Below are 27,688 nucleotides of genomic sequence, written 5' to 3' on the forward strand. Positions count from 1 at the left end.
CACACACACACACACACACACACATACACACACACACACACACACACACACACACACTTGCAAACTTGGGGGGAGGCATACAGGCATACAGGCTCACAGGCACAGAGGCACAAACACACAAATTAGGTTTATATATATGTTAAAAAGAGAGTATGGTCAATACATTAAGTGAAATAGCATTCAGCCTCAGAAAAGTGATAAAACCCAGTCATTGACAGTCATGTAGATAAAATTAAAAGATATTATACTAAGTAAAATAACAGAGAAGGTAGAAAGCTAAATATTGATAATATTATATATATATTAAATATGACAAAACATGGATAGGAAAGTCATTGTTAGGGATTACAGAGCAGGGTAAATAGATATTGAGCATAGTAATCCAGTTGTGCAAAATAAATAAGGTGAAAACTTCAGTGAATGTCATGGAGATTATGGTTAATATTTATATTCCTAAAATATGCCAAGAAAGTATGTTTACCATGTGCATAAAACATTGTTGTAAGGTGAGGCAGTAGACATACTGACTAGTTGGAGTGTAGCATTTACAAATGTAGACATACATCAAAACTTTGCCTTGTATATTCTAGACATATATAATTTATCAACTATAAATCAACAAGACAAAACAAAACTAAAGACAAACAAACACACCACACAGAGAGCATAAAGAAAGAAAATCCAACTTCCCTTCCTTTGAATTTTTAGTAACGAATGAATGAACTACAGAAGACATGACACTTGTGCCCTAGAGCTCCTACAGACTGTATCATGAGGTCACTTAAAATCTAAGTGTTATAAGCGTGATCTCCAACAATGATGTTGACAGGTGTTGAAACCTTTAAGATGTGAGTCTTGTACAGGGCAGTGTCTTTCTGGTAAGGGCATGCTTTCAGGAGACTGTGAACTCTGCCCTTTATATTTTCCTGATGCAAGGTGACTATTCCTGCTCCACATGTGCTACTATAGTGGAAGGAGAAAATTAATTCCTATAAGCTGTCCTCTAACCTTCATATGCACATCGTAAGAGCATAAAAAATATTCACAAGGCAATCATATATCCACTTGTACTCCATCATGGCTATGTTAGACAAATGTTTAAGATAAAACATTTCTTTTTTCAACCTTAAACATGTTAGTAGAAGAAAACCAAAGTGCCCTTAAAAAACAGCTTTATGAAGATTGTTCTTTCTTTGAAACACATGTGAGCAGGGATACAGAGTGTAGACTGAGATGTTTATAAGCACATTTGGGAGTTTGGGGGTTTAGTTAGAAGTTCTTCAGATCAAAACAATTATATGTAAATAAAAACTGTGAATCAGTAAGTCATTTAATTGGGCACAAATATTAATTGATCCAACTCTGGTAATAGGTTGACTTGAAGAGGATTCTGATATTCTGAACGTTGAGATTCATAGATCAACTTTTCTTTGCCAAAATCATAAAGCTGATAAAAATTTTCTTAAAGTGCCCCTAGCTTTCATAATCCATAAAATCTAATTTGAAGCATGGATTTAACAATGCCACAGTCATCAGAAAATTTAACTGATGCAATTTGATAGACCACTTGTCAGCAATTTCTTTAAAATAATACTTTACTGGAATTTGCTTCTTTAAGGTTTACATTACAAAAAAAGTCAGTTCACCACTCCAAAAAAAGGTTTATTTTTATTTCTTCTTTGACATAATTTTTTTATCCTTAGCATATCCAAATTATACTGAGAAACAAGCCATCAGATTAAAGTTTAAATTTGATTAGTTAGATTTCTAAAGCAAAACATGACCTACTATAATGGCTTACATACATTTCTTTTATAATTGTGACTGATGTCCTATGATATAAACGAGGTCCAGAATGAAAGAAATTTGATGAAGACAGAATCATAAATAATGTGTTCAAATTTATATATATATATATATATATATATATATATATATATATATTCACTTTATGCAAAGAGAGCCAAATAAATGTAACCAAACAGATAGATGAAGGCTACTAGTGTAGGAGGAGTCTTGTTCCTGGTTTATATAACAGGAAGTCAAGTTTCAGGAGCCGTGCAAATGCTCTGGTATCACATGGTGGGTAAGTGGCAGATCAAGATCTGATACATGCTTTCCTTACTTTGGTGCTTCCTTATGCCAAAATTGAATATGGAAGGAAATAAACTATGCATGCGACTTCTTCTGACATCTCAAATACTATGAATAACCAGCATCATACTTTTCGGTAATCAGCCACAAATACTTGTTTAAGTGCTATAAACATACACAGAGGGAATTCAAGTGCTTTTGTGACTCGGTGAGATGTACAAGATGCAGCAATGTCTTTATATGGCGTATCACAGAAAGGCTAGGGCATTATGGCTTTCTGTGAATACCACTGCAAACCAAGGTCTTGGATCACACCATTGACTACTTTCACTCATAAATCTCCTCACCGGTAGCTGGAATACAAGAAGAGTAGATATTCCTTCTTCTTTCGACAGAAATCAAGGGGACATACAAAGACTGTTCCGAGAAGGCAAAGCACACAAGAACTTCTCGGCCCTCTAGGACTCCTAACCCATGAAGGTCAATCTTCTCTTAAAGAAAATCAGTGTTACTTAGTGTTGTTTTCCTTGGAAGGGTTGAATGATTCAGGATCTGTGACATCGGGGAAAGCTGGCATGTTTTGGAGATTGAATATGAACTTTGCCATGGAATAAATACAAAGAAATCTAGTCTAGTTTTTTTTTTTTTAAATTGATGTGACCCTCCTGTTTAAATGGTATTTTTCTTATTACTTTCTTTGCTCCATTTCGGGTTCCTCCAGTGTAGCACTCGCTTTCTGAAGCGATCCCCTTATCCTGGGTGAGGAAACATTCTCCTCCCATCTTCACAGGATGGTAGGGTTAAAGACACCTGCTTCCTGGACAGAGGACCCGCATCCAGTGTCTTCTGACTGTCTACCTTTGTGTTTACTGTCTAAGATTTAACAGAGAGCAATGGCCCCTTCTCTTGAAAATGTCTGCTTGTAGAAGAAATTATATTATCATGTTAATCATATACTCTATCTCACTATAGTTGATTGTGGAACATAAAACCATGCCAGGAAGTTTTGTAAGGTAGAGCAGATCAAGACCAGGAGACTGGGTGGGTACACAGCTAAGGCTTAGGTGACTCCCAGCTCCCTCCCAGCCTCCTGACTTGGAACACATGCCATGCTTCTCACATAATAGAGATGTAACCTCAGTCACTAAGGCCCAACACAGACTTGTTAATGAGGTACCTAGAGAGCTGGAGGGCTCAGCCAATAAGCTTCTCTTCCCAGACATTCCTCCCTGCAAAAGGTATTTAGTCTCAGGCTCATCCTGAGAAGTGGGGTAGAGTTTTACTCACCCCTTCTCTGCCATTACAATACACTATTGGGAAACAAGATCCACCATAGGAAGCTATGAAGAAAAGGCCTTTCCAGTCATAACCACCACCAAGCCTGCTGCTTGCCAAGCTAAAGACAATCCCCACCACCACCATCTCATAGGACAAACCATGTCTCCCCTTTTCCCATCCCAGCCTCCTAACAGACATTGTCCCCAGCCCGCAGGCCCCCATCTCCATTATCTGCTCTTCTGTGATTCCCAGAGTCGCCTGGATATCCAAGTGTTTGAGAACCCCTCTGCTGAGGCCCAGGGACCTCAAATCAGCCCCAGCTTTCTACTAAATAGCCCCTGGACCCCCAAATCAAACTTTCCGATTGACGACAACAGTAGATTCTTTCAGTCTTCCCAAAAGAAACATCTCTAGAGATATCATATTTATGGAGTTATGAAGTATATAAGACCCACTGAATTTTAAAGTAAGTTTCTATGGGCAAAAGTTTCATTACAAATTGAATAAAATGATTTTTAAAATCTGTCTAGGTTGTGGTTATTCATATTCAGGATATATCTTCACTATTCCTTCCTCTAAAAACAGTTCAATTTATATAGTATTAGATGCTGCATAGAATATCTGGAATGATTTTAATGTGTTTAATTAGGAGTAATGGGCTATTCTTAGACTTTCTTTTCAACTGAGGCTATATCAATAAAACATTTAATATTATAAGCAGTGACATTCACATAAAATGCCTAATTTTCAAAAATAATTATCCAATGCATTTAAATTCCACTAAGTAATAAAGAAAAAAAAAGCCACATATTATCTGATACATGCTAATGGGTTATTTTTCTTATAAACCATGCCTGTTCATAGTCTCAATATTTGTTTTTTATTTCACTTAAAGAAGACAAACAAACCAATTGAACTTGTCTCTCTTGAAAACACACGATTTTAAGGGAATAGAACGGGAGAACAGGAAACACTGACACCTGCTAAAATCTTGTAGGATGCTAAAAGGCAGAGGACGTTTCTTTTATTCAGAGAACTGCTCCTTGTAGGTCGGTACAGTCAAGAATGGTGAAAGAAAAATGTTTGTACTCAATCCTTAATGTTTGTAATTTTGAGGTTTGAAGTTGTTTGTTGTACCAGAGCAAATGAAGCTGACCTTTACATTATAAATCAAGTATGAGATGATATTATGAAAATAGGCTTCTCTACTTATAACTAAAGTGTCCATGAGCTTCAGAGTATGATACATGTTCTCTTCTACTTAATAATATCTACCTTTAGAGATGATTATGCCCATTGCCACAGTTAAGCTATTCACAGTCACATGTATCACTCTATATAATTAATAAAAGTCTTATCTTTTAAAAATCTAATTTAGGTTGAATGACACTTTAATTAAAGATTATTTTCTTACTAGAAATGTATTTGTTGACTGGGATGTCCCTTAGTGATACAGATCTTTACTATTATGCATAACTCAACCCCCACATTTGCTTCCCAGAATATAAAAGTAAGTAATTAAACAAGCAAAGACTAAGTAAGTATATCTGCTGCCAGCAGCCCTATGGTATATTGGAGGTAAACAAATTAGTGTCAAATAGTATCATAAATACTGCATTGGAAATGTCATCCTAAAAATGTTATCTGTTCTGGTCTCATATACATCATTCAATTTAGATGTACTCAGCTGAATCTGCAGCTTTTATGCTAGAACTGCACATGGTTGACCAACTCCAACATATCTTCCACTTAAAGGGCTTCCAAGTTCTGGCTGAAAGCTGCAGACCCAGTCACAAAGGAAAGACATGGGTCTTACATTGCCAAGCAAAGTACAGCAGCATACACTGCTTTCCAATGAACCTGGACAAGATTCAAGTCCACAACTCTGTCCTAATTGCTCTGAGCAGTCTGCTTCCTCAGCATACAAGCTCAGTGGCATTTGTGCTGTCCAAGGACATAAAGCCCAAAATCCAAACCATTAATTCAGACATCCAATGGCACAATTCACCCTCTCTCCTTATTTCTGCTTATCTTCAGCGTTATCTTCCTGTCCTAAAGTTTCCTGATTATCCACAGGAGAAATGTGAGACATAGAGAAACAAAATGAAAGACCCAGAATGCTATACTCATAGAAAACCGCATTTGTTCCCTCTAGACTCTGATAGAGCAGTAACCACTTGTCTCTTTCTTGAAACAAAGGATTATGCCCATACGTATGTATACTTTGTAGCTGCTCTTCATTGAGCTGACAGTAGGCAGCTGATGCTCAGGTAGTCCTCTAGATTGACTGGTACATTGGGGGGGGGGGGAGGTACAAAGTCAATGGCCTTTTTTTTTATTAGATATTTTATTTATTTACATTTCAAATGTTACCCTGCTAACGGCCTGGAAAGCCTCTCTCTAGAAAGCCCACCTAAGCAGTGAACACTCAACTAAGACACAGAAACCTAAAACCCTTTTCTATTATGCTGTCTTTTAATACTTTACATGTAATATAAACTGAATCTTACTATTTAACATATATCCAAATATAATGCATCTGTTAAGCAATGTTATTACAAGTTGAAGGCATACAGTTACTATCTCTTTTAATAGGTGAGAAAACAAAGGTTGGCAAGTGTCACATAAGTGTGACATCAAACTAGGAAGCAAGAAAGTTGCAAATTCCTTCACCTTCTAGACTTACATTTTCTCCCAATCCATCACAGTATAATGTGCAGAGTAAATTGCTCCTTGGGTACCTAGGGCTAAATCTCTTAATCTTTTTATCCCCACTTAAAATTAAGATTATGGACCTCTGTCTAGGATGTGTACTGCTGTGACGACAAGTAGGTTTACTGTTGAACAAAGACAGTTCCACTGTAACTATGGAGGTGGAGGTCTTAACTTCTAGTGTAGTCCAAACTAAAAAAAGGAGTTTGAGCACATAGTGTGCTTCTAAGCTTGTTTATAAATATAAACACCATATACATGGTGTCAGTCCCATCCTCTTTCAGTTTGACCTATGTGGCTGGGTTGTGATGGAGATGCCCGCTTTGGAGTTTGTGTTGTTCATATGAAGTTGTGTTTTAATAAAGATGTTTCCTGTTATATAAAGGAGAAATTGCAGCTTGTGTGGCTTTACCAACTCTTATGAAATTGCCTCCAAGCCTGTAATCTAAAAGCTGTTCATTTGCAGTAAGAATTCGTTGTAATTTAAGAAAAGGAAATCCATGGACCATGGAAGAAGATTTTACTTTTTGTTCGATGTCCTCTCTTTTTCCAAGTAATGCTTGCAATTCTGGGATTATAAAAGCCTGAGATTGCCTCAAAGATGCTAGACTCCTGTACAAAAGCTGGTACTGAAAAATCTTAGTGGTTATGCTCAAGGGTTTGATTCCTCATTAGCTGCAAGCATGTTCAAAAGCAGATAACTTGTATACGACTTTGGCTGGGGGAGGGGGGGTTTCCTGCAATCAATCACCACAAACATAAGCCCCCAACTTGAAATTCCACCATAAGGCTCATTGGCTAAAATTACAGTAAGAAGGTGACAAAGTTGCATTCCTTCTAAAGAGTCCATAATCATTTAGGCTCAATCAGATGTCAGGTGTGGAAAACTGATCCCTGGTGTGATGGAGACAGAATCCCTGTCTGTTGCCCCTTTGAGTCTTCAAAGCATCCATCTGGATCTACTTCAATCCCCATCTCTGCTTTGGATCGTATTTGTTCCCTGGATGATTATCTCTCTCTAGCCATCCCTTTGCCTTTCGTTTCTTCTTTTATTTAATTTCCAAAACCCAAGTGATTTGTTTGTTTCTACCTAGGTTAATTTTGTAGGATAATCTCTTTATTTTAAAATTGACATATTAGGGCTGGCATTATGGCTCAGTGCATAAATATTACTGCTACCAAGCTCGGCAATATGAGTTTAATCACCAGAGCTTGCACGGTGGAAGGGGAGAACTGATTGCCACCAGTTGCCTTTGGATTTCTGATTTCCACAAGTAGAGGGGCACATATTCTCCTCTCTCTCTCTCTCTCTCTCTCTCTCTCTCTCTCTCTCTCTCTCTCTCTCTCTCTCTCTCTCTCTCGTGCAAAAACTCATGTACAAAGCAATGAATAAATAAGTAAGCATAAAAATAGACAAACTGGTAACCTTAATTTCAAATATAATTTCATTTTTTTCTTTTGTTCAGTTGTGATAGTAACTTTTGCTTTTGAAAATCTAGAATTATCTGGGGACCAATTTCTGGACATGCCTTTACGGGAGCTTCTAGATTGAGCTGAGGTAGGAAAACCATTCTAAAAGTGAGCAATACTGTTCCATGGGCTGAGATCTTGAAGCTTCCAAAAAGAAGAAAAGAAGCTGAGAATTCTTTCTGCTTACAGACTGTGGACAGGATGTGAAACACTGCTTGCCTATCATGCTGCCCTCTCCATGACATCCTGCACCCTCAAACCCCAACCTGTGAGGCAGAACAATCCCCTCTTTCCTTAAGCTGCTGCTGTCAGATATTTCATCAGAGTCACAGGAAATGCAACTATTACATTGCTTATCACAACAAAGCCACAGGTTTCTAGGGCAAAGATGTGAGCCTTATGGGGCTATTCCTCGGCTATTACAATCTTTCAGTACAGTATCTAGCAAGAAATAAGCATTTAGTCAATAGTAATAGTAGTCACTCTACACATTTACTCTCTGGTGTGTATTGATCAGCATGGTTTATGAATATTTATGCATTTCATCTCCATAACAAGCATCTCAACATGAGGCAATAACTGTTGCCATCTTCTCCTTAACAAATAAAGAAAAATAAGACACAAAAATGCAGCGACATATCATGGAGCCAGTAAAATGCCTAATAAAGACATGAACCCAGGCAAAGCAGGTCCAGAATCCACTCATTTAATTAAGATTCCTTCTGTTCCTTCATTCCAGTGTTATAATGAGAAAACAAAGGAAATGTTACCTTAAACTACATTGAGGAACAGCTGAATTATCCCAATGTAGAAGACAGTAATATGTACACTTTCCTTGCACTCTTGGTCATTTTACCATCTTCTCTTTTGTCTTGGGATGGAGTCTAACATCAGGGCCTCGAATTCCTTGGTAATTCTGGTGGATTGTTCCCAGAGGCCCACAGAAGACTGACTATATTATAGCAAAGTATTTTATTTAGAGAAAGGTTTATCAGGTTTGAAAATGATTAATAGTGAAATGTGAATATTAAAGACCAAACCATCAGTGGTCTAATTTGTGAATACATTCTACTGTCTGCTGCAGCATTCCATTTTATACCACAAACCTACTACTGATCACCACAGGAGGAAAAACGAAAGCAAACCAGTGTTTTGTAGGATAGAATACCTCGCCTGCTCCCGCACCATCATGTCTCCCTTCTTCCAGAAAGAAAGTGCCCTTGGAGAGGCTCTGGGTTTACAATCCAAGATCACCAGGCTGCCCACCTGCACCTGAACCATTTTTTTCATAGGGTTTCTTGAAAAATCTGGAGCAGAAGCTGAAAGGGAATGAGAGGAGAGAGAGAGAGAGAGAGAGAGAAAGAGAGAGAGAGAGAGAGAGAGAGAGAGAGAGAGAGAATTGCTTATTTAATAAGAACTAAATACTTAAAAAAATACTGTAATTTGAAAGGTCCACTGTATGTATGTTTTTAAATTCTGCTTGCCATAGGAGATTTTGAGGCTTGATTTGAGATGTATTATATGCAAGAACGCAATGCTGAAAAATTAATTTGTGCTGTTGTCTAAGGTCCCATTCTAAATCTTAAGATTATTGCTTTACGTGGGGACTCTTTTAATATTTACTGTGAATAATTAAAATAACACAGTCATGAGTTTATTAAAGGAAAACATTTTACATAGAATGTTTAGGAATGTTTGCCCTATCATGAGGATATGGTCTTTCTTGATCCTTAGGGCACAGCATCTAGTGAGGATCTGCCACTCAGAGAGTGCTGGCCAAATGTTCTAGAATGATGGTAGAGCTCTGAACTAACTGTTAGTTAGATTGTGCCATAGAATTCTCACATAATTAAACTTAACTTCCAAGTTGAGGAAAAAGGACATAACAAAGAGGTAGTGTTCAATGATGTTTTACCACATTAAATATCATAATGTGCAGAAAATATTATGCTTACTAAAGCTGTGATGTCAAACTTTAGACTAGATAGTAAGATGTAAAGAATCATTTAAATTAAATGATATGTTAGTCAGGAAGTCATTATTCCTTTTACTACATATGTGTAAAATAGTAAAGTTCCTGATTTACTCCTGAGAATCCCAAGTGTGGGATTTTATGTGTAAATCACAACCCCTATGGAACAGATTGCGATGACAAAGTCAGTGAATTGGGAGGTATTACATAGAAACTGGAAATAATAGTGAGAGCTATGTCCTGGCTCAAGCCATGCTCAAATCAAAACTTTCCATCTTAATATCTTGAGAACCCCCCTTCCTTCTCCATTTCCCTATTTCTGTTATACTGTCATGTTACTGTTTTGTTTTTCAGACATTTGACATGCCAATGTCCTTTGCTCAAATGCCCTAAACACTACAAAATATTTTTGTACCTTCCTTATACCTATCATGCATAAAGAAGAAAATAAACAATAATCTTAGTAGTGGATCATAGGTTAACCATGCCTCAAGAATACTCTATAACTGTACCTCAAAAACTAGGTCCGTGAAGTAAAATACAGTTTCTGAATCAAATATCACTGATTTCAACTTTGTCCTTTGCTTTCAGGAACCAGCAAGAGGGAACACAAGAATACTATTAAGAAGCATTTCTTCATCCACAGTAGTGTGGCTGGGTAAAGGTCCATTAGAGATGAAGAACCCTCTTTCTATTTGTTTAATTCAACCTTGGAATTTAATTCTGCTCACCATGGCTGTTTTTCCTTTGACATCATTTAAAATACATATGCCTTGGTTTGGGTTGGGTTATTTGTTTGTTTGCCTCCATGTTTTGCTTTTGTTTTCTGAGCCAGGCTCTTCCTCTATAGCCCAGGTGGTTTGGTCAGACTGCTGGCATTCCTATGTAACTTAGCCTGGCCCCAATTTTGTAGCAAAGATCCTGGCTTGGTCTCCTAGGTGCTGGGAGACTAGTGTATCCTCTAATTAGAAACCCAGAATAATAAAAACAATATTGTAAATTCTATTGGTGATAGAATGGGATGTAAAAAGTCAGCATTTTAGATTCTAGAAGCAATCAGGATTTAAGGGGAGAAAGTAAGATAAAACCATAAAAATCCATATTCTTACCTACTACCTTGAGCTCAGCACTAGAGTAGATGAGACCATGCTTGTTTTCCGCTATACACTGGAACATTCCAGAGTCAGTCACATTGAGGTTGGTGATTGTAAGGGCCCCATTTTCTATCTGTATCCTCTCCTGGATAGAAAATAAAATTTCTGGCTAATAAAGTTTTGCAATTAAAAGAAACACCACTGTCATTTCAATCAGAGACTAATCTCAGACTAATAGGTCATCTGACCTGAAGTGTAACCTTTTTCTTCTTTGAAATAGAAAATGATGCTTCACATATACAAGTAAAAGAAAATCACAAAATAATTATTGAAAGCTGAGGTGAAGTGTGGCAGCCATCTCATCTTCAGGCATGGTTAATGATTCAGACTGGGAACAATGTACTGGAAGGCTGGTTTTCATCATGGGAGGTAGAAAGGTTTTCATCACAATATATTTTAAAAATTGTTTAAGCTTAAGACTTTATACACTCCGTGCATTAAGGGACACTCAGACAGTATAGAAAATCCACATACTTACCAGGGGATTTTCCCTCACCTATGATGGTTTTTATATAGAAATATATAGGCATGCAATTGACTTAGTATACACATACACGAAAGAGCTGAAGTTACATGGCTAGAGAGGGGAAGTGAATGAAAAAATAAGTACTGAATGCTGAAGGCAGCCAATTCATAGATTTATTTATTCTCCAGACAACAGACCAAGGTATAAAACAGGAAAAGGAAATTAAATTGCATGATTGCCCAAAGTAAAACATTCTTGCTTTTTTTTTTTTTTTTTTTCAAGACAGGGTTTCTCTGTGTAGCCCTAGGTGTCCTGAAACTCACTCTGTAGACCAGGCTGGCCTCAAACTCAGAAATCTGCCTGCCTGTGTCTCCCAAGTGCTGGGATTAAAGGCGTGCGCCACCACTGCCCGTCAAAGTAAAGCATTCTTTAACACAAATACACAGAATCATTATTTATATGAATATTATCTTATCAATGCAAAATCATTAGTACACTGAATTGGAATGTGATGACACTTAAGAGACTGGATGACTGACTTTTATGATTCTCACTGTGTTATGATTTACATGGAAAATGCTCCCTGCAGGCTTTTGTGTTTGAACCTAAGGATGATATGACACCTTGGAACCTTTGGCTATACTAGGGCTAGTGGGATGGGAAGGTAGTACTTGAAAGTGGTATCCGTTTAGCATCTAGCCCTAGCTCTATGCTTCGTGATTCCTGCTGATATAACCTCCCATTATACCTCCCTCATCATCATGGACCGAAACTGTATACTAAAATAAATCATCTCCTACTTAAGTTGCTTTTGTAGAATCCCTATGTTTTGTTACTAGGGGCTAAACTGCAGTGTGTGTGTGCATGTGCGTGTGTGTGTGTGTGTGTTTGTGTGTGCATGCGCGCGCGTGTGCATGTGCGTGTGTGTGTGTGTGTGTGTGTGTGTGTGTGTGTAATTTTGTGTGGATGTTCATGCATTATGTGTTAAAAAAGACCAAAGGACAACCTTGGCTGTCCTTATTTGCAACTTATGCCTACCCCCTTTCCTTTCTCTGTAAGACAATGTGTTTCACTGTCAGCTCTCCATGCATTTCTATGTATCCAGTCACAGAATCACAAGCATTTACTCCTACATTCAGCATTGTGTTCAGAACAGGTGCTGAGGGTAGGGCTCCGGTCCCCATGGGAAGGCAAACGCTTTACCTATTGAGCTGCTTGGTGCCCCGAGGCTAAAGGAATCATACTTTTCAAAGCACAGGAGTAGTTGGACAAAACAGGTATATCCCCTCACCTCTAGTACTAAGGCATCTCCATTTTTCAGCCATCGATAAGAGGGTTTGGGCTTCCCACTTGCCCGGCATTCCCAATAAAGGCTGTCCTCCACAGCGATTTCCACGTCTCTTAAGAGTTGAAGCCAATAAGGTTTTGCTATAATAGAGAACAATAAATAGTAGGAAGACAAAAATTCAAATCATAGAGTAAATAAAAAACAAATGTCTTATAAATGATTATCAGACTACAATCCATAGATTAACATAGGCGGGACAAGAATTATATTAACTGAATGGCTATATAGGACATTTCTAGATTTAACAATCATGTTGCAATGTGTTATATCTTAAGCCAACTTTATTGTGCTTTCTCTGCTTTCAAAGTCCTGCATGCTATATTCTACTCCTCAGATGTCTATTAATAGTCACTAATGCAGGCACAGAAATTATTTTCCCCAAGTATATTTTTGAATCACAAGATCGTATTTCATGACAACTTCAAAGTGAATGACAGCAGCTATTTGTCTTAGTGGTGAACTAAATATTAATACCCATAGGAAGGAAACAACTATGCTTAAGGAAAAATATTTACCACAAGTTAGAAATAGCTCTGACTTAAACACAATGTACTGAACATATTACACAACTCTTCCTCCATTAAAATGAAAGCACACACACACACACACAAATACAATATGGATAGGCAACTTTAATGCGAATTGTGTTCCTTTATCAGAAAAGGATGTAATTAAAGCAAGTTCAAATTGTGTATGCAAATCAGTTGGCTCAAAAAGATCAATGGTTTGCACTTATGTTTTGCAAGGCACCTGGAAACTGTCTTTTTTTTTTTTTCTTTTTCTTTCTTTCTTTTTCTTTTTTTTTTTTTCAGACAAAAGTGATATACCACTTCCAGTGGAATCCATGCAGCATAAACAGTGTATTCAGCCAAGTCTCAGACTGCATTTCAGATCCAAACCTGGAGGTGAGATCTCTTAATGGTTTCCCATTGCATTATGCATGTGATGTGTGCCACGCGATCTGCATTTGTGTCTTCCCCGTGGAGCAGCAGTTTGTCTATTTCTGTTTAATTGCAACCACAGGAAGATGTGTCTTCTTGTATTTCCTTTCTGTCTCCTAAAAACTGCCTTTTTTTGGGAGCAATGAAATTGAACGGAAACTATGGGTATTTAGCTTTTTTCTTGTATAAAATTGTTTTTCCAGTATGAAAAACAGTTTGTCCCAAAGGACTCCTCCTACTTTATATTAAAATTTCTTTTTCCTTTTTCAGGCATCAGAGCCACTTGGAAGGAAACTGTAGGTGGATTTTATAGAAACTGCTGACCAAGGCCCAAATCTCCAGTGGGAACCTACATGGGTGACTGACTGGTCATCCTAATAGTCTTCTTATCAGATAGAAGAGTAAGTTGGTGTTCTAAACCAATACTGAGCTTAGAACAGCCACATCAATCAGTCTTTTGTTCCTTAACCAGAACCTGAGTTGCAAAAACCTCAATTACATCATTTTTTTACATGAATTATTCGAGTAAATAATCAGAGAACAAGGCACTTATTGATGCTATAATATAATCTTAGGGTAAAGGTGTAGGGTGTCTTCCATTCAGCTCTCTATGGAGATTATTTATAATTTATTCTTAGGTACATAGAATATTATCTACAGAATGGACTGAGTACACCAGATGCTATTGGTTTCCCCCTGTGTATTAATCTCCATTCTTACTTTCTTATTTATGATTAGAATATCACCAATCTTTTAGGCTGTTATCCTATCCTCTGTCAGCTTACATTGTTCATAAAATCTAGAGAGGAATGATGATTTCATCCTGTTCTAAAGGGAGGCTCTTATACTGTCTAATACTACAATCTCTTGCTATGATAGGCATTAGGGATGAACCTCTGAGCAGGGGACTCATAATTGCTTTGTACAACAGATGGTTGTGAGCCACTGTTGTGCTGTTTATTGATGGCCACCATCTTCTTTTGTAGAGGCAATTGATATGCAGACACAGAAAAAAAAAAATCCAAGCAGGGGAGGAAAAAGGAGAGAAACTGAGCCATGGCCTGTTAAATACTTAAATGTCAGTGTAACGTTGGATGTTTTCCTTGGGGGTATATAGTTTCCATTTGGGCTGAGATCATGGTGCATAGAAAAAAAGGCATTGGAATATTTAATAATGGTTCTCAACCACTGCACTGTGGAGATTGAATGACCCTTTCACAGCGGTCTGCTAAGACCATCTGCATATCAGATACTGACATTATAATTCAAAACAGTGGCAAAATTACAATTATAAAGTATTGATGAAAATAATTTTATGCTTGGGGAGATCTTCCCAACATGATGAAATGTGTTAAGAGTTCATAGCATTTGGAAGCTTGAGAACCACTGAGTTAACAAGTCAGAAGTTTCTGTATTTTCTCACAGTGGTTACTTCTGAGTGTGCTGTGATCAAGATGTAGATGAGGAGAAAGGTGCAGCTAAGCTAGGGTATGAGAAATTCCCTTTGTGTGTGGGACTCTGAGCTGCTCAACCACATGGGTGAGGTTACCACTACTACCAGCACCATTTCTATATCATGCCACCAACTCACAGCCAATGACATCATGTAGAAAGTATATGATGCATATGTATATGTATATATGTGTTTATGTACATACACATATGCATAAAACTAATTATGAGAGAAAGTGGGAAAGTTACAAAACATGAGGACTCATGCTATTAAAATATCCTTTCATTTTGCCCCTAATAGTTCCCAAGATCCAGGAATATAGGAAATATTAACCTTGTCAGAGGTTGTTGGGCTCCATTTTGCCCCTGGTTTAGGCCTTGAGGACAAACCCGAGCCTGGCCCGAGTTTTGAAAACTGTCTCAGTCACTTCCGTACTAGAGTAACTTAGCAAGATCTGTGTGAGCCTGCCTTTGTCTAGCTACTGCTGATGTAGAATAACTTTGTTGGCTGTCAGTCACATTTCCCCTCCCCCTATGTTATCACACTTCAGCAAAAAAAACAAAACAAAAAAACAAAACAAAACAAAACAAAACAAAAAAAACACCTCCTCTCTCAGCTCTTTATAAACATAAATGAGTTCCTGCTCCAGGCTAAGGGTGGTTATTCTCCAGAAGGCAGGAGATCTAAGCCATGACACTCACCACCTCCCTTCAGCACAGGTTCTCGCCTCTCATCCCAGACCTGCCAGCAGAGAGCCAGCAGGAGGTAATGAACTTGCCAAATTCCAATTATTGAGGAAGGACCCATAAAAGTTTCTACAGTCTTAACAGCTACCTTAGTAAACAGTTTCCTTCCCTGCAGGATTTGCATAACTGTACACACTGCCCCAGAAAATTGTTTCAATAACCAGTTACTAAAATACATAGGCTATAATGCAATTTGCCCTTCATAAAACTGGTGAATTCATATCAGGTTTACAATGTTTCTAATAATTAAACTGCAAATATATGCAGCAAGCTTCCATTTCTGTGCATCTTACAGATGTATTGTGTACAATAACACATCAGCACTTTTCAAATTACATTTTCATCAAAACCTATTGCATGCTTTAAACAAAAGAAATTTAAAAGAAAAAAAATAATATTTAATTTCTTAAAAATGTGTTCTAAAAACTATTCTTTCCTTCGCCAATTGAGCAGTATATCAAACAAATATGATTATGAATTAAAGGAAGCAAATAGTCTACAGATACATTATTTACATTTTTGGATGAGGTTGAATATTTCTTTCCAAGACAACATCCTCAGTTTGGTTTACTAATGTAATAATTGTAACATCTCAATAAGCAGTTTTATTCTGCTTTTCAAATGAATGCACAAAATCACTTCTTCTAGAAGATAAAGCAACTAGAGAGTGCTGTCTTTTACATGATTAAGTATGTGAAAGGTCATGCTTCAAAAAAAATATGAAAGATTTCATTATCATATGAATCACTTTCAAAATGTAAAGGAATGTCAAGTTGATTGCAAAGTCGCCTTTCTTTTTAATTTCTTTGTTCTCTGATGTTTGTCCTTGCTTAACAAAAACGAGGATAAAACCTAGAAAGTAAAAAATTAAATCCTGATTTTTCTGATATAACGACCGCTTCCCCTAAGAACATCAATGACTGAATAAAAGCCACAAGACAACTTCCCCCAAGGGTGTTGCTTACCATAGTAAGTGAGTCGCCCTCTTGCCACATTTTTTCCTCGTGAATTTTCAGCAATGCACTCATAGGAGCCTGTATCTTCCTGTTGGAAGTTTTGAATTTCGAGCATACCATTGAACTTCCTCAACTTAATTTTGTCGGGAAACGGCATCCCGTCACTTCTTCTCCAGTTAATCTGGGGAACAGGGCTGATAAGAAAATTGTCAAGTTGTTGGTTGTTCTCTGGAAATCTTATAGACTCAACACCAAAAGGCTTTGGGTAAGAGAGCAAAAGGCACAGGTTTCAAATGCCGATGACTTGTGGTTGTAAATAATATAATAAGATGTGAAGACTAAATTCTTGTTTTGGTGCAGGGTCCCACTATGTAGCCCAGACTTGCTCCTGACTCCTGATCCTTCTGTGATGATCTCCAAGTGATATGATTACAAGCTGTCAAAATTAGAGACAAATTATGTGTTGTCACAAGAGAAAGCTATGAAATCCAGACTGCAATAATGGACACTTTGACAAAAGGTAGGAAACCTAAAAGAAATGGATGAATTTGAAAATGTGCGTGATCTACCAAATTTAAAGCCAGAAAATATTGTAAATAATTTATACAGGTAGTTACAGACAATGAGATCAAAACTGCAATCAGAAGTGTCTGCATAAAGAAGACCACGGGACCATATGAGTGTACTGCTAAGCTCTCAAACTTGTTAAAGAAGTTCTCATCCATCCTGGTATTGGCCAAGCACTTTGACAAGGAACAAAAGGAATGCACACTATCAGGTTCTATGAAGCTCATATTATCCTGATACCCAAAGTGGATCAAAATACAGCAAAAAAGAAAACTATAGATGAATTCTGCACACTAACATGGATGCAGAAATAATATTTTGTTAATATTCTTAACAAAAACTTGCAAACTGAATTCAGGAATGCATAAGAAACTGGTATGCTATGGCCAAGTGAGCTTCCTTTCTGAGATGAAAAGTTGGTTCAGCATACATAAATCAATAAACACAGTAGATCAGATAAATAAACGTAAGGATAGAAATAACATAACCATCTTGATAGATGCTTAAAAGCATTTCACAAAGTTTAGCACGTTGCCATTATGAAAGTCATGGAGACATTAGGAAAACATGTTTCATACATCAACATAATAAAAGATATGTATAAAAACTGTAACGTCAACTTTACACAAACTGGAAGATTCAGAGACTTCTCTCTTCCTCTCAAATATGGCATGAGCCAAGGATGCCCAGTTTTACTTCTTTGTATATGGCTCAGATCAGTCTTAGCTAGAAAAATAAAACATGATGGAGATGATGCAGAGAAAAAAATGGGAAAGTATTCAATTTAATCCTATTTACAGATGGCACAGTTGTGTATTTAAAAGACCCTATATAATCATTTTTAGTAAAACTGCAACAAATAAAAGTAACAGGTAAATATCACTAGCCTTCATATATACCAAGAGTGAACTTGCAGAACAAAATTAAGACAGTATTTCATTCATATTGATTCCCCCAAAATAAGGTACCTAGGGATAAGTGTAGCCAGGAAAGTGAAGGGAAGATAGAAAATGATAAACATAACTCTCATGCTCCTGAACTGAAACAACGAGTGTCACGGACATAGCTATGCTCCAAACTAAATCTACCTATTTAATGCAACGCTTATGAAAATTTCACTGTAATTTATCATGAAACTAGAAAAAGCAATCCAAAAATTCCTATGGATATTCAAAAGACCAGATTTAAGCCAAAGCAACACTAACAAGAAAATATCAAACTGGTGGCTTCACATGTTTGTCCCCAAATTATACTACCAAGTTACAATTACAGTGTTGTAAACAAAAAGACAAAGAATAGGGGAACTGGATATAACAATCAAAGCTGTGGCTCCATAATTTTTGACAAAGATATCAAAAAAATGTATAAGACAGTTTGTTCTAGAAATGATGTAGGGAAACCTGGATATCTACCTGCAGTAGAATTTGAATCAACGCTGTTATTCTGTACTAAAAGTCAATTCAAAACACGCAAAAGGCATTAATTTAAAGTCTAAAATGCTAAAACTTCTAGAAGAAAGCATTGGCAATGTCCTTCAAGATACAGGTATTGACAAGAACTTTCCAAACAGAACCCCAAAGCGTGGAAATCAGACCCATGGATCAATAAATGAGACTGCATGAAATTAAAAGATTTCTGCACAGCAAAAGAAACTATTAGCAGAGTATGTAGCACACAGAATGGAAGACTTTCCTTATTAGCTAAAACTATAACAAGGGGCTAATATTATAAATTTACAAAAAATTGGAAAGACTAAATAAACGCCAGCAAAGTAAAACTACCTATGAACAAATGGGTAATGAAATAATCAGGAACCATAAAAAAGAAGAAACATAAATGCTGGTAATATTTTTGAAATGATCAAATATACCTACACGATTGTAACGGAGTGCAAAATAAACTACTCAGTGTTGCCAAGTTATCCCAGCCAGAATGACTATCATAAAGAAATCAGACGACAGATACTAGAGAAAATGTGAAGGAGAAGTCCTTACACATGCCTGGTAGAAATTCAGACAATATGTAAATCAGCATGGAGGTTTTGAAATAAGAAAAACAGAAGAAAAAAATGAAAGAAAGAAAGAAGGAAATATAGAAAGAAGAAAGAAAAAAAGAAAGACAAAAAGAAAAGAAAGACAAAAAGAAATGAATAAAGAAACAAAGAAACAAAGAATAAAATAAAAACAGAATAGACTGGGCATGTACTCAAGGGACTCCACATGCTCACCCATGTTTACAGATATTCCACTTGGAATATAAAACAAAACAAAACAAACAAACAAAAAATCCCATGCAACCAGATTAGATAAAAGTGTGGTGCATGCTCAGATTTAACTTTTCCCATTGTAAAGAAAAGTGAAAACTTCAGGAAAATGGATATATCAAAAAGTATACTACTATGCCAGTTCCTGAAAACTCAGATGAAAAACATTTATTATCCTTCATATGTGCATCCAAGCCTGTAAGGTATATATGTATATATGTTTTTAACATACACACACACACACACACACACACACACACAAATTTAGTCATTAAAAATAAAGAAAGGAAATCTACAGAGATTAAAAATAGGTTATAAGGAGGGGCGAGGTCGGCAAATATACACATATGACATGCAAGTGCAAAAGACTGAAGATTGAGTTCAAGTCAGGATCAAGGGTTGCAAACAGAAGAAAAATGGGGGAAAGAAAATCTAGTAAAATACACCTCTTTTTGGAAATTTCCATAATGATATCTGATGTTTTATATGCTAACTTAAACTACAAAACACTTTATTGACATATACACAAAATATATTATGCTACAAAGAAAAAATAGGAACTTACACTCCCTCCCATTAGCAACCTAACACTATGTGTGATTGTTACAGAACTTACTTCCCCAGGGCGAAGCATTCCAACTTCACAGTTGAACCTTTAGCTGCTGGAAGAGTCTCAGGAAACTGGACTTCTATCTTGGGTTCATATTCACCCATGACACCTATGAATTCATAATACAAAATGGGCAATTTCAATGTTTTCTATGGCATCATTTTATATTCTGCATTTCCTATGGAATCATCTTAAATAAAACTTTATTCGGGTCTCTTTTGAACCAACTTTCAGTGGTTGCAATAACTCACTTGTACTAGCTTTGACCAAACATACACCATAGATAACATTAAGTCAAAAGTGCTGCAATATGCAAAACATTTTAATGAAAACCATTTAAATTCTATACTCAACGTGATCACTTCTATTTAAGTTGCCATCTACAATGTATTAATAATTCCTGAAGTTTCCTAAGGTACAAAGATTATAGTGGGGTTTTGCTAAATGGTAGCCCAGTCACATAGGTGCCAATCTTAAACATATTAAATGGCTCCCTGATGTCAAAACACAGTGATTTAGCATGCAGGAGCATTCTGATTCCATTATACTTGACTAGAAACTGCTTCCATATTTGTGTTTAAGAAATTATGCTGTGTGAGATATGATTTACTTTCAATAGGTCAACTGCCAAGGCTTATAAATTGGCACTCTCTCTTTTTTCTTCTCAAAAGCCCCATGTAGTCCATGTTGGTCTCAAACACACAGTGTAGCACATAATGACCTTGAACTTGGTATTGTCTTGTATTGTCTTTTTTTTTTTTTTTTTTTTTTNGAGACAGGGTTTCTCTNTATAGCCCTGTCTGTCCTGGAACTCACTTTGTAGACCAGGCTGGCCTTGAACTCAGAAATCCGCCTGCCTCTGCCTCCCAAGTGCTGGGATTAAAGGCATGGGCCACCACGCCCGGCATGGGATTGTCTTGTCTGAAATTATAGAAATGTAACATCATATCCACTTTATGCATTTTTGAGTATCAAACCCAGAGCTCTGAACATGTTAGGCAAGTAGATCCAGCTCCTAAATCTTTGTAGATCCAGCTCCTAAATGTGATTTCTCCTACATCTCATTGATAACTGGTGAACATTGATCAGGGAGGTAATGCCACAGAACTTTTCTTTACAATTCTATTTTAGTGAGATTTTTAAGCTTATAATAAAATATTTACAAAATAAACAATTTCAAACGGACAAAAATTAAAAACAAATGCCTTTATGGGCATTCCACTGAGAAGGTCTCATACCATCAGAGCGTAGCACCAAAGGGGTTGGGGAGCCCAATACTCTGGCATTTGTCACAGTGCTGGTCACCACACATGTGTAATTTCCCACATCAGATGGTTCCACCTTAGCTATGTAGAGGTGTCCTGTCTCTTGAGAGACAAATCTTCGACTGTCTTCTTCAACAAATGATGGATACTCATTGAAGACCCAAGCATATGACAGTTCTATCAAAAGTTAAGAAGACATACGTTTCATTACGGTTAGAAAGTTACAAAATTATCTTTACATCAGGTGATCTTTTTCTTGCAAGCCATTCCGAAGAGCACTTAGCAAACTGATTCTGCATTCATTTTATACTATGATGAAGAATACTGTTGATTGGCATTCTAGTGCACACAGCACCTCTGCTCTCTTCCTGTCCCTTCTCTAGGTGATGATTTTATAAGGCTCAGTGATTTGCTCTTGCTTTCTTTTCATTTCTGTTTCTATAGTTCCATAGCTCTAAATCATCAATTATATCATAGCAATTTCTGGCATCAAACTGTTATCATGGCTCCTTAGTTTATTGTGAATAACACACAGTGGTTCAATCTCAACATAAATCCCTCTGATAAACTCTTGGTTTCTCTGGCTTCTGGGTCTTTGAATATGCTGCTCCTGGACCTACAAAGACTTTTGTCTGGCTTTCACTTAACTTCCTTCCTTCCTTCCTTCCTTCCTTCCTTCCTTCCTTCCTTCCTTCCTTCCTTCCTTCCTCCCTCCCTCCCTCCCTCCCTCCCTTCCTTCCTTTATTTCTTTCTTTCTTCCTCATTCTTTCTTCTAGCCTTTCTTCTTTCCTTACTTCCTTCTTTCCTTCTTTCATGCTTCTTCCCTTCCTTTCTCTCCCTGTATCTTTCTTCTTCTCCCTCCCTCCCCCCCTCTCTCTTTCGTAAATTTCCATATATTCATCATATTTACTATTGGGTTGCATACTGAATTTTTTATAAGTAAATATTATACTTCGACCATGTTCTTACATAGGAAAATCCTTCCCCTCTGTTCCTGTTCCTTTTTTTGTTGTTTGGTTTTTCGAGACAGGGTTTCTCTGTGTAGCCCTGGCTGTCCTGGGACTCACTTTGTAGACCAGGCTGGCCTCAAACTCAGAAATCCACCTGCCTCTGCCTCCCAAGTGCTGGGATTCAAGGCATGTGCCACTACTGCCTGGCTAGTTCCCTTTCCTAATGAGATTCATTTCTACTTTCATGTAATATACACACAATGGTCTTACATATCTATGTGAAATCTAAGATCCACAAATGTAAGCAGACCCTATACATAACTCATGGGAATGTAACATAGTCCTGTCACCATCTAAAACAGTATAAAGAGCCCTCAAAAATTAAAAGTTTCTCCATATGCTTTATATACAGTGCTCTTGGGTATTTACCTGGAAGACAGTAAATAAATTTTACAGAGGCATTTTTATACATCAATGTTTTCTGAAGAATTATTTATAATAACTAAGTTGTGATGCTCATCTAGAGATGAATGAATAATGAAAAAGCATACAAAATGGGATTTCTTCAGTTATAAGGAAGAATGAAATTGTGTCATTTGCAGGAAAATAGATGGTTCTCTCTCTAGTTTCCACCTCTTTGAGCACTAAACCCCATTAACCTGAGATCATGTCAAGTGGCTCATAAGGTAACATGGGGAGTCACCTCCACGAGAAGGACTCCTTTCACTGCCTTATCTGGGTTGCAGCCCATGTACAGAGAGAAAATCAAGAGATCATTTTGTCTGTGTGTGTGTGTGTGTGTGTGTGTGTGTGTGTGTATGTGTGTGTGTGTATCTAAGTGTAGGAACATTCAGAGGCTATAAGAGGCCACCAGATGCTATGGAGTGGGAGTTAAAAGACAGTTGTGAACCATTTGAAATGTGTGGTGAGAACAAGATTCTAATCCTTTGTAAGGGCAGCTCTTAATTTCTGAGCCACCATCTAAACTCCTAGAACAACTCTGAAGTTCACTCTAATGTAAGCATTTATCAAACAACATGTAATACCTCTTACCTCAATTTTGCCTTTGATAATCATATAATTTAGGCCTTTTTTAAAAAAACAAACAAAAACAACTTTATTCTGTGGTTCTGGGAATAAAGCTAGGACCTGGCACATCTTCCCTAGTACTCTATCTTGAGTTACACCATCAACTTTGACCCCAGTTTTAATACAACTGCTCCTATTTGTGAAGGGGGCGGTTGTGAATCTAAGGTCCTGTTCGCCAATTGGTTCTAGATTTGACAGTAAAGAAAGCTGGAGGCCAACAGCTGCGCAGAAAGTACAGACAAGAATTCTGCGTCCCAGAAGGAAAAGGCAGGCAAATATAAAGAGAGAGGAGTTTTTTTTACCATGCTTCCGAGGAAGAAGAATGCAACAAAAGTGTGAGGTATCAGGGGAAGCTTTGGCCTGTGGCCACTACTACAGGTGAGTGGCCAGGAATGTTTGAGAGGAGCTAGGTGGGACTAGCCACTGAAGTTTATGGCAGGTAAAGAGATGGAGATAATAAATTGGTAGGGGCATGCTTTTCCAGGTGGGAGATATCAGCATCCAGCAATTGTGCCAAGAAAGCAAGTTGTAAAGGAACAAACTCTCTCTCTCTCTCTCTCTCTCTCTCTCTCTCTCTCTCTCTCTCTCTCTGTGTGTGTGTGTGTGTGTGTGTGTGTGTGTTATCCGTGAATTCAAGGGAAGAGGGAGCAGGCTGGTAGTGTAGTCATCTCAGGAGGTAAAGGCAGGCAGAACAAAAGGGAAGCCAAGATGGGGCTGGTACTCTGACCGATCCCAGAGCAAAGGCAGTAGCATAAAGCTATATGCAACATATTTGTAATTGATAGGTAAAACATTAAATGCACTTAACAAGTCCTAAATAAACAGTTGTTGAGTCAAGTAAGGGCACATTATGCTAAAGCTATGATCAAAAATTTACTAGGAGGGTCTTCACCAACTGTGGGCCAATGTAAGCAATTGCCCCCTAAAGAACTGTATTCTTCTCTACAAGAATGACATCTAAATAGCATTATTCTTTGTGGTTCTATGTCCTCGAGTTATTGAGAGCTAAGTGTTACTAGGGCATAGTTTCTGTGTTTCATTTACTGGATTCCTTCTTTATATGCTCTGTTTTCTTTTGCTGTCACATTAACCTGACTACACTGGTTAAATCCTATCAAGGTCTCAAAAGAAGTTTTTGAAAACATATGCTAAGCATATAAATTTGTATTTGACCTTTAATATAGATTTTAAATTCAAAATAGATTTGAAGCACATTTATAATTATAACTTTCCTTTTGGGACAGTCACTTGATAAAAAAATCAATGTGAAACGATGTTTAAAGTTGGGATACAAGGTGCTATGAGTCTTGGGGGGAGGGGATACGATATTTTTTCATTACTGAAGAATACACATAAAGCTCGAGAGAACACTCAAGAATACACAGCCGAAAACCCTCCTGTGAGAGAGTACAAGGCAGCTAAAAGGCCAGTAGAGGTGAGACTGTCTGAAGAATTTGGTGGTCATGAGCCATGCCAATGCCAGTGTCAATGTTCCATCTCAATGAAACACACTGCAAACTGTTTATTCGCAAACGCTATTTCCTTTTCTCAGAGAGACTATTTTATGAAAGTCTAGTTAAGCCACTGATGAGATAGGAAATTCCTGAGATGTTGGTTGAATTTTATGAAAAAGAAAAAATGTAAACCCTCATTTCCCACTAGACCTACTCCCATGCTGCTTATTACTCCACCATTTCCACATAAACTTAGAGAAAAAGGATGTTGCAAAGGCAGGATAAGCGTCTCCTGCAGTCGTAGCACTAGCATGTTGCAGCAGAAATGGCTCTGTAGGGGCTTCCTGTGGTTCTTAGCCAACCCACCTTGTAAACTTTCCTCCACCTCACTTTTATTTAATAATTTTTCTCTGTTCATCAAAATCCTCAAGACACAGAATTAGCACAGTGGGCTTCCCTTTATTATTTAGAAAGATGAAAACTTGGTTCCTCGTATAAGAACTGGCATGGGTTCAATGAGTTACGAGTAAGTTCAGGTGACATGCCTATCATGTCTGCCTCTAGTACGCATGTAGATGCGACATAAACTTGCTTTTATAACCAGTTTATCCCCAAATAAGAAGAATTAGAAGAAAGAATTTAGTGTAAGAGTCAGAAAACTTAACATAGGATAAATTTATACAAATAGTTTAAGACGAGGTTATATCAACAATAAATATGTGTAGTATCTTAGAATCAAAACCACAAGTGTAGTTTTGATTTAAAACATTTTCTGTAAAATAATGTATATGACATGACTCCATTTACTAATTTTCTTTTCATTATAAAAAAACACCAGCACTTAAAACAATGCGGTATTTGAATGTATTAGAATGTGATGTGATGATTTTTGTCTCTGTCATAGTAATGGCTTAATTAGGAAAGCTAAAGAAAGGAAGTCAACTGTGGTTGTGTGTATTTCTGGGGTATACTTGTAGACACGGGAGGCTCCACTCCTGTGTCTCTATGGGGAACTTACTGCAGGGAAGGTAAATACACTGACTAGAGGTAGACACTCTGGCCACAGTCACCCAGACTCGACCCATTTCACTAAACCTAACCAGAGTGTAAATACTACTCATTTCTGATCCACGGAGGGCTTTGCTAATGGGAAAATCTGTCTGAACATGCCACAGAGAAATGCCCCAAGTGTTTTCAGACATCCCTTGCAGTTGTGACTCTTGTCTTTGTCCACAGATATGTGACCTGATTCTCGGTCTCTTTGTTCCTCTTCCTATCTCTAATCCCTTTCCCTTATGCTTTCTCAGGTCCTTCCCAGTAATCTTTTTCAAATCTGATCCTTTAATCCTATTTCAGTGTTGACTTCCTAGGAACTTGAACTGCCTTGGTTGCTGACATTGAACAACAGCCTTTTTTTTTGTGTTTAAAATTGTCCTTTCCCTTTGATCCGGAGGGAGTGTCTATTCAGGATCATAAACTTCCTTTCCCAGGGATAATTGCTCTTCTCTTAAATTTCTATCAAGATAATCTCCTCCCCTCACCTCCTGGTTTTTCAAATACACTGGCAGCTGTCCTATAGACAAGAAAAGCTCTTCAGTAGCCCAGGGTGAAACAGTGTAAAGCTCTCTGCCTCTAACACTGACTCCAAAGAGGCAACTGGTTCACTTTTAATGCAGTTCTTTTTCTCTGTGAAGTAAGTCAGTAAGCAGAGTGAAGAAATGACTCCTAACCTGGAGAGTAGGTGTCAGAAGCTACTGTCAACAGCACTCAGGTTCCTCGTTTAGGACTTGAGGTCATCAGACAGACACAGAAGTCAATCACAGTCCCCTGTGCTGGCTGATGGGCTCTAAGTTACAGAGCTCTACAGCCTTAAAGAGTTACCCAGTACTGATTAAATATATATATTTAACACTCCCTTTCTCTAAATATCACTTCAATGCAGCATATATAATGTTAAGTCAGGCACTATCGTTTATGGAATTGAATGATGAAACAGAAAGGAAGCCAGAGAATATGATTCTTGATCACTAACAAAGGATGACATGGAGCACAAAGAAAAGTTTGGAGAGGGGTCCCCTTAGAGCTGGCAGAGGAAATATTCAAATTAGACTTTGAGATCAAGTAGAAGAAAAAGAAGTACGAGTTCAGTGAGGTTTTCAATGATCTAAATCAAAGCTCCCGTGTTTGGGTGACTAATAAATAGTCAGGAGTCAGCTGTGAGAATCTAAGGCTTTCCTGGAGGTGGTCCACCATTTTTTGCATAGCTGATGATGGGTGATCTCTGAGAGGCAGGGTCCCGGAAGACTTCTCAGGATTGTTTCTTGTAGCTGGTATACCTTTTTCTATCACTATCGCATAGTCTAATGATTCCTGGGCATTAGCCAACCCCCTTGGGCAGATTTTTTGTAAATCAACACAAAGATGAGCTTTCATGAATTCATGCTATTTAGATAGATGAATGATTTTATAGAATTCCTTATTTGATTCAAATAATTATAAAAGGAAAGTTTTAAGAGATGGTTTTAGTTGTTTTGTCAGAAAGATATAATAAAGTTAGAATCAAGAAAAGAATTAGCCCAATATTCATAAAATAGTGAGTAAATAATGTATCATAAGGAACATAATGAGGTTTCACAACTACACTAAAAAGAGAAATAGGCTTGGGATAAATCTGTGATCAAGGTAAAACATTCATTCTAGATTGGATCTGAGGATGAAGCCACAGGTGTACACTGTGATAAAGCAAGGGCATATGAAATTGTTGCTTTGAACTTATAATGAAACACTGCTTTGAACCTAATACCAACATTTTTTAACTCCCCTTTTATGTAACATTTTATCTATGAGGTGATTCTCTAAAGAACTTTTGTCTAAAAAGGTATACAAAAGCCAGAGAGCAG

General features: G+C 37.4%; 1 protein-coding gene and 1 long non-coding RNA gene across 2 annotated transcripts in view; one reads left to right on the forward strand and one right to left on the reverse strand.

Annotated features, from left to right (window-relative positions):
- The window catches only part of Cntn3 (contactin 3), a 372,106-nt gene that overhangs the window by 87,201 nt on the left and 257,217 nt on the right, over nt 1-27,688 (reverse strand). The window contains exons 6-11 of the mRNA XM_021190014.2: nt 21,269-21,472; nt 20,037-20,139; nt 16,600-16,784; nt 12,438-12,574; nt 10,636-10,765; nt 8,723-8,873 (exon numbers count right to left, since the gene is read on the reverse strand). Of these exons, the coding sequence (XP_021045673.1) occupies nt 8,723-8,873; nt 10,636-10,765; nt 12,438-12,574; nt 16,600-16,784; nt 20,037-20,139; nt 21,269-21,472 (910 nt within the window). The remainder of the gene's footprint in view (nt 1-8,722; nt 8,874-10,635; nt 10,766-12,437; nt 12,575-16,599; nt 16,785-20,036; nt 20,140-21,268; nt 21,473-27,688) is intronic.
- The window catches only part of LOC110315977, a 69,252-nt gene continuing 50,940 nt past the window's right edge, over nt 9,377-27,688 (forward strand). The window contains exons 1-4 of the long non-coding RNA XR_002380239.1: nt 9,377-9,447; nt 10,118-10,190; nt 13,307-13,399; nt 13,706-13,836. This is a non-coding gene — a long non-coding RNA (uncharacterized LOC110315977). The remainder of the gene's footprint in view (nt 9,448-10,117; nt 10,191-13,306; nt 13,400-13,705; nt 13,837-27,688) is intronic.

This window comes from Mus pahari, chromosome 2, assembly GCF_900095145.1.
Source record: "Mus pahari chromosome 2, PAHARI_EIJ_v1.1, whole genome shotgun sequence".
Classification (NCBI taxonomy): domain Eukaryota; kingdom Metazoa; phylum Chordata; class Mammalia; order Rodentia; family Muridae; genus Mus; species Mus pahari.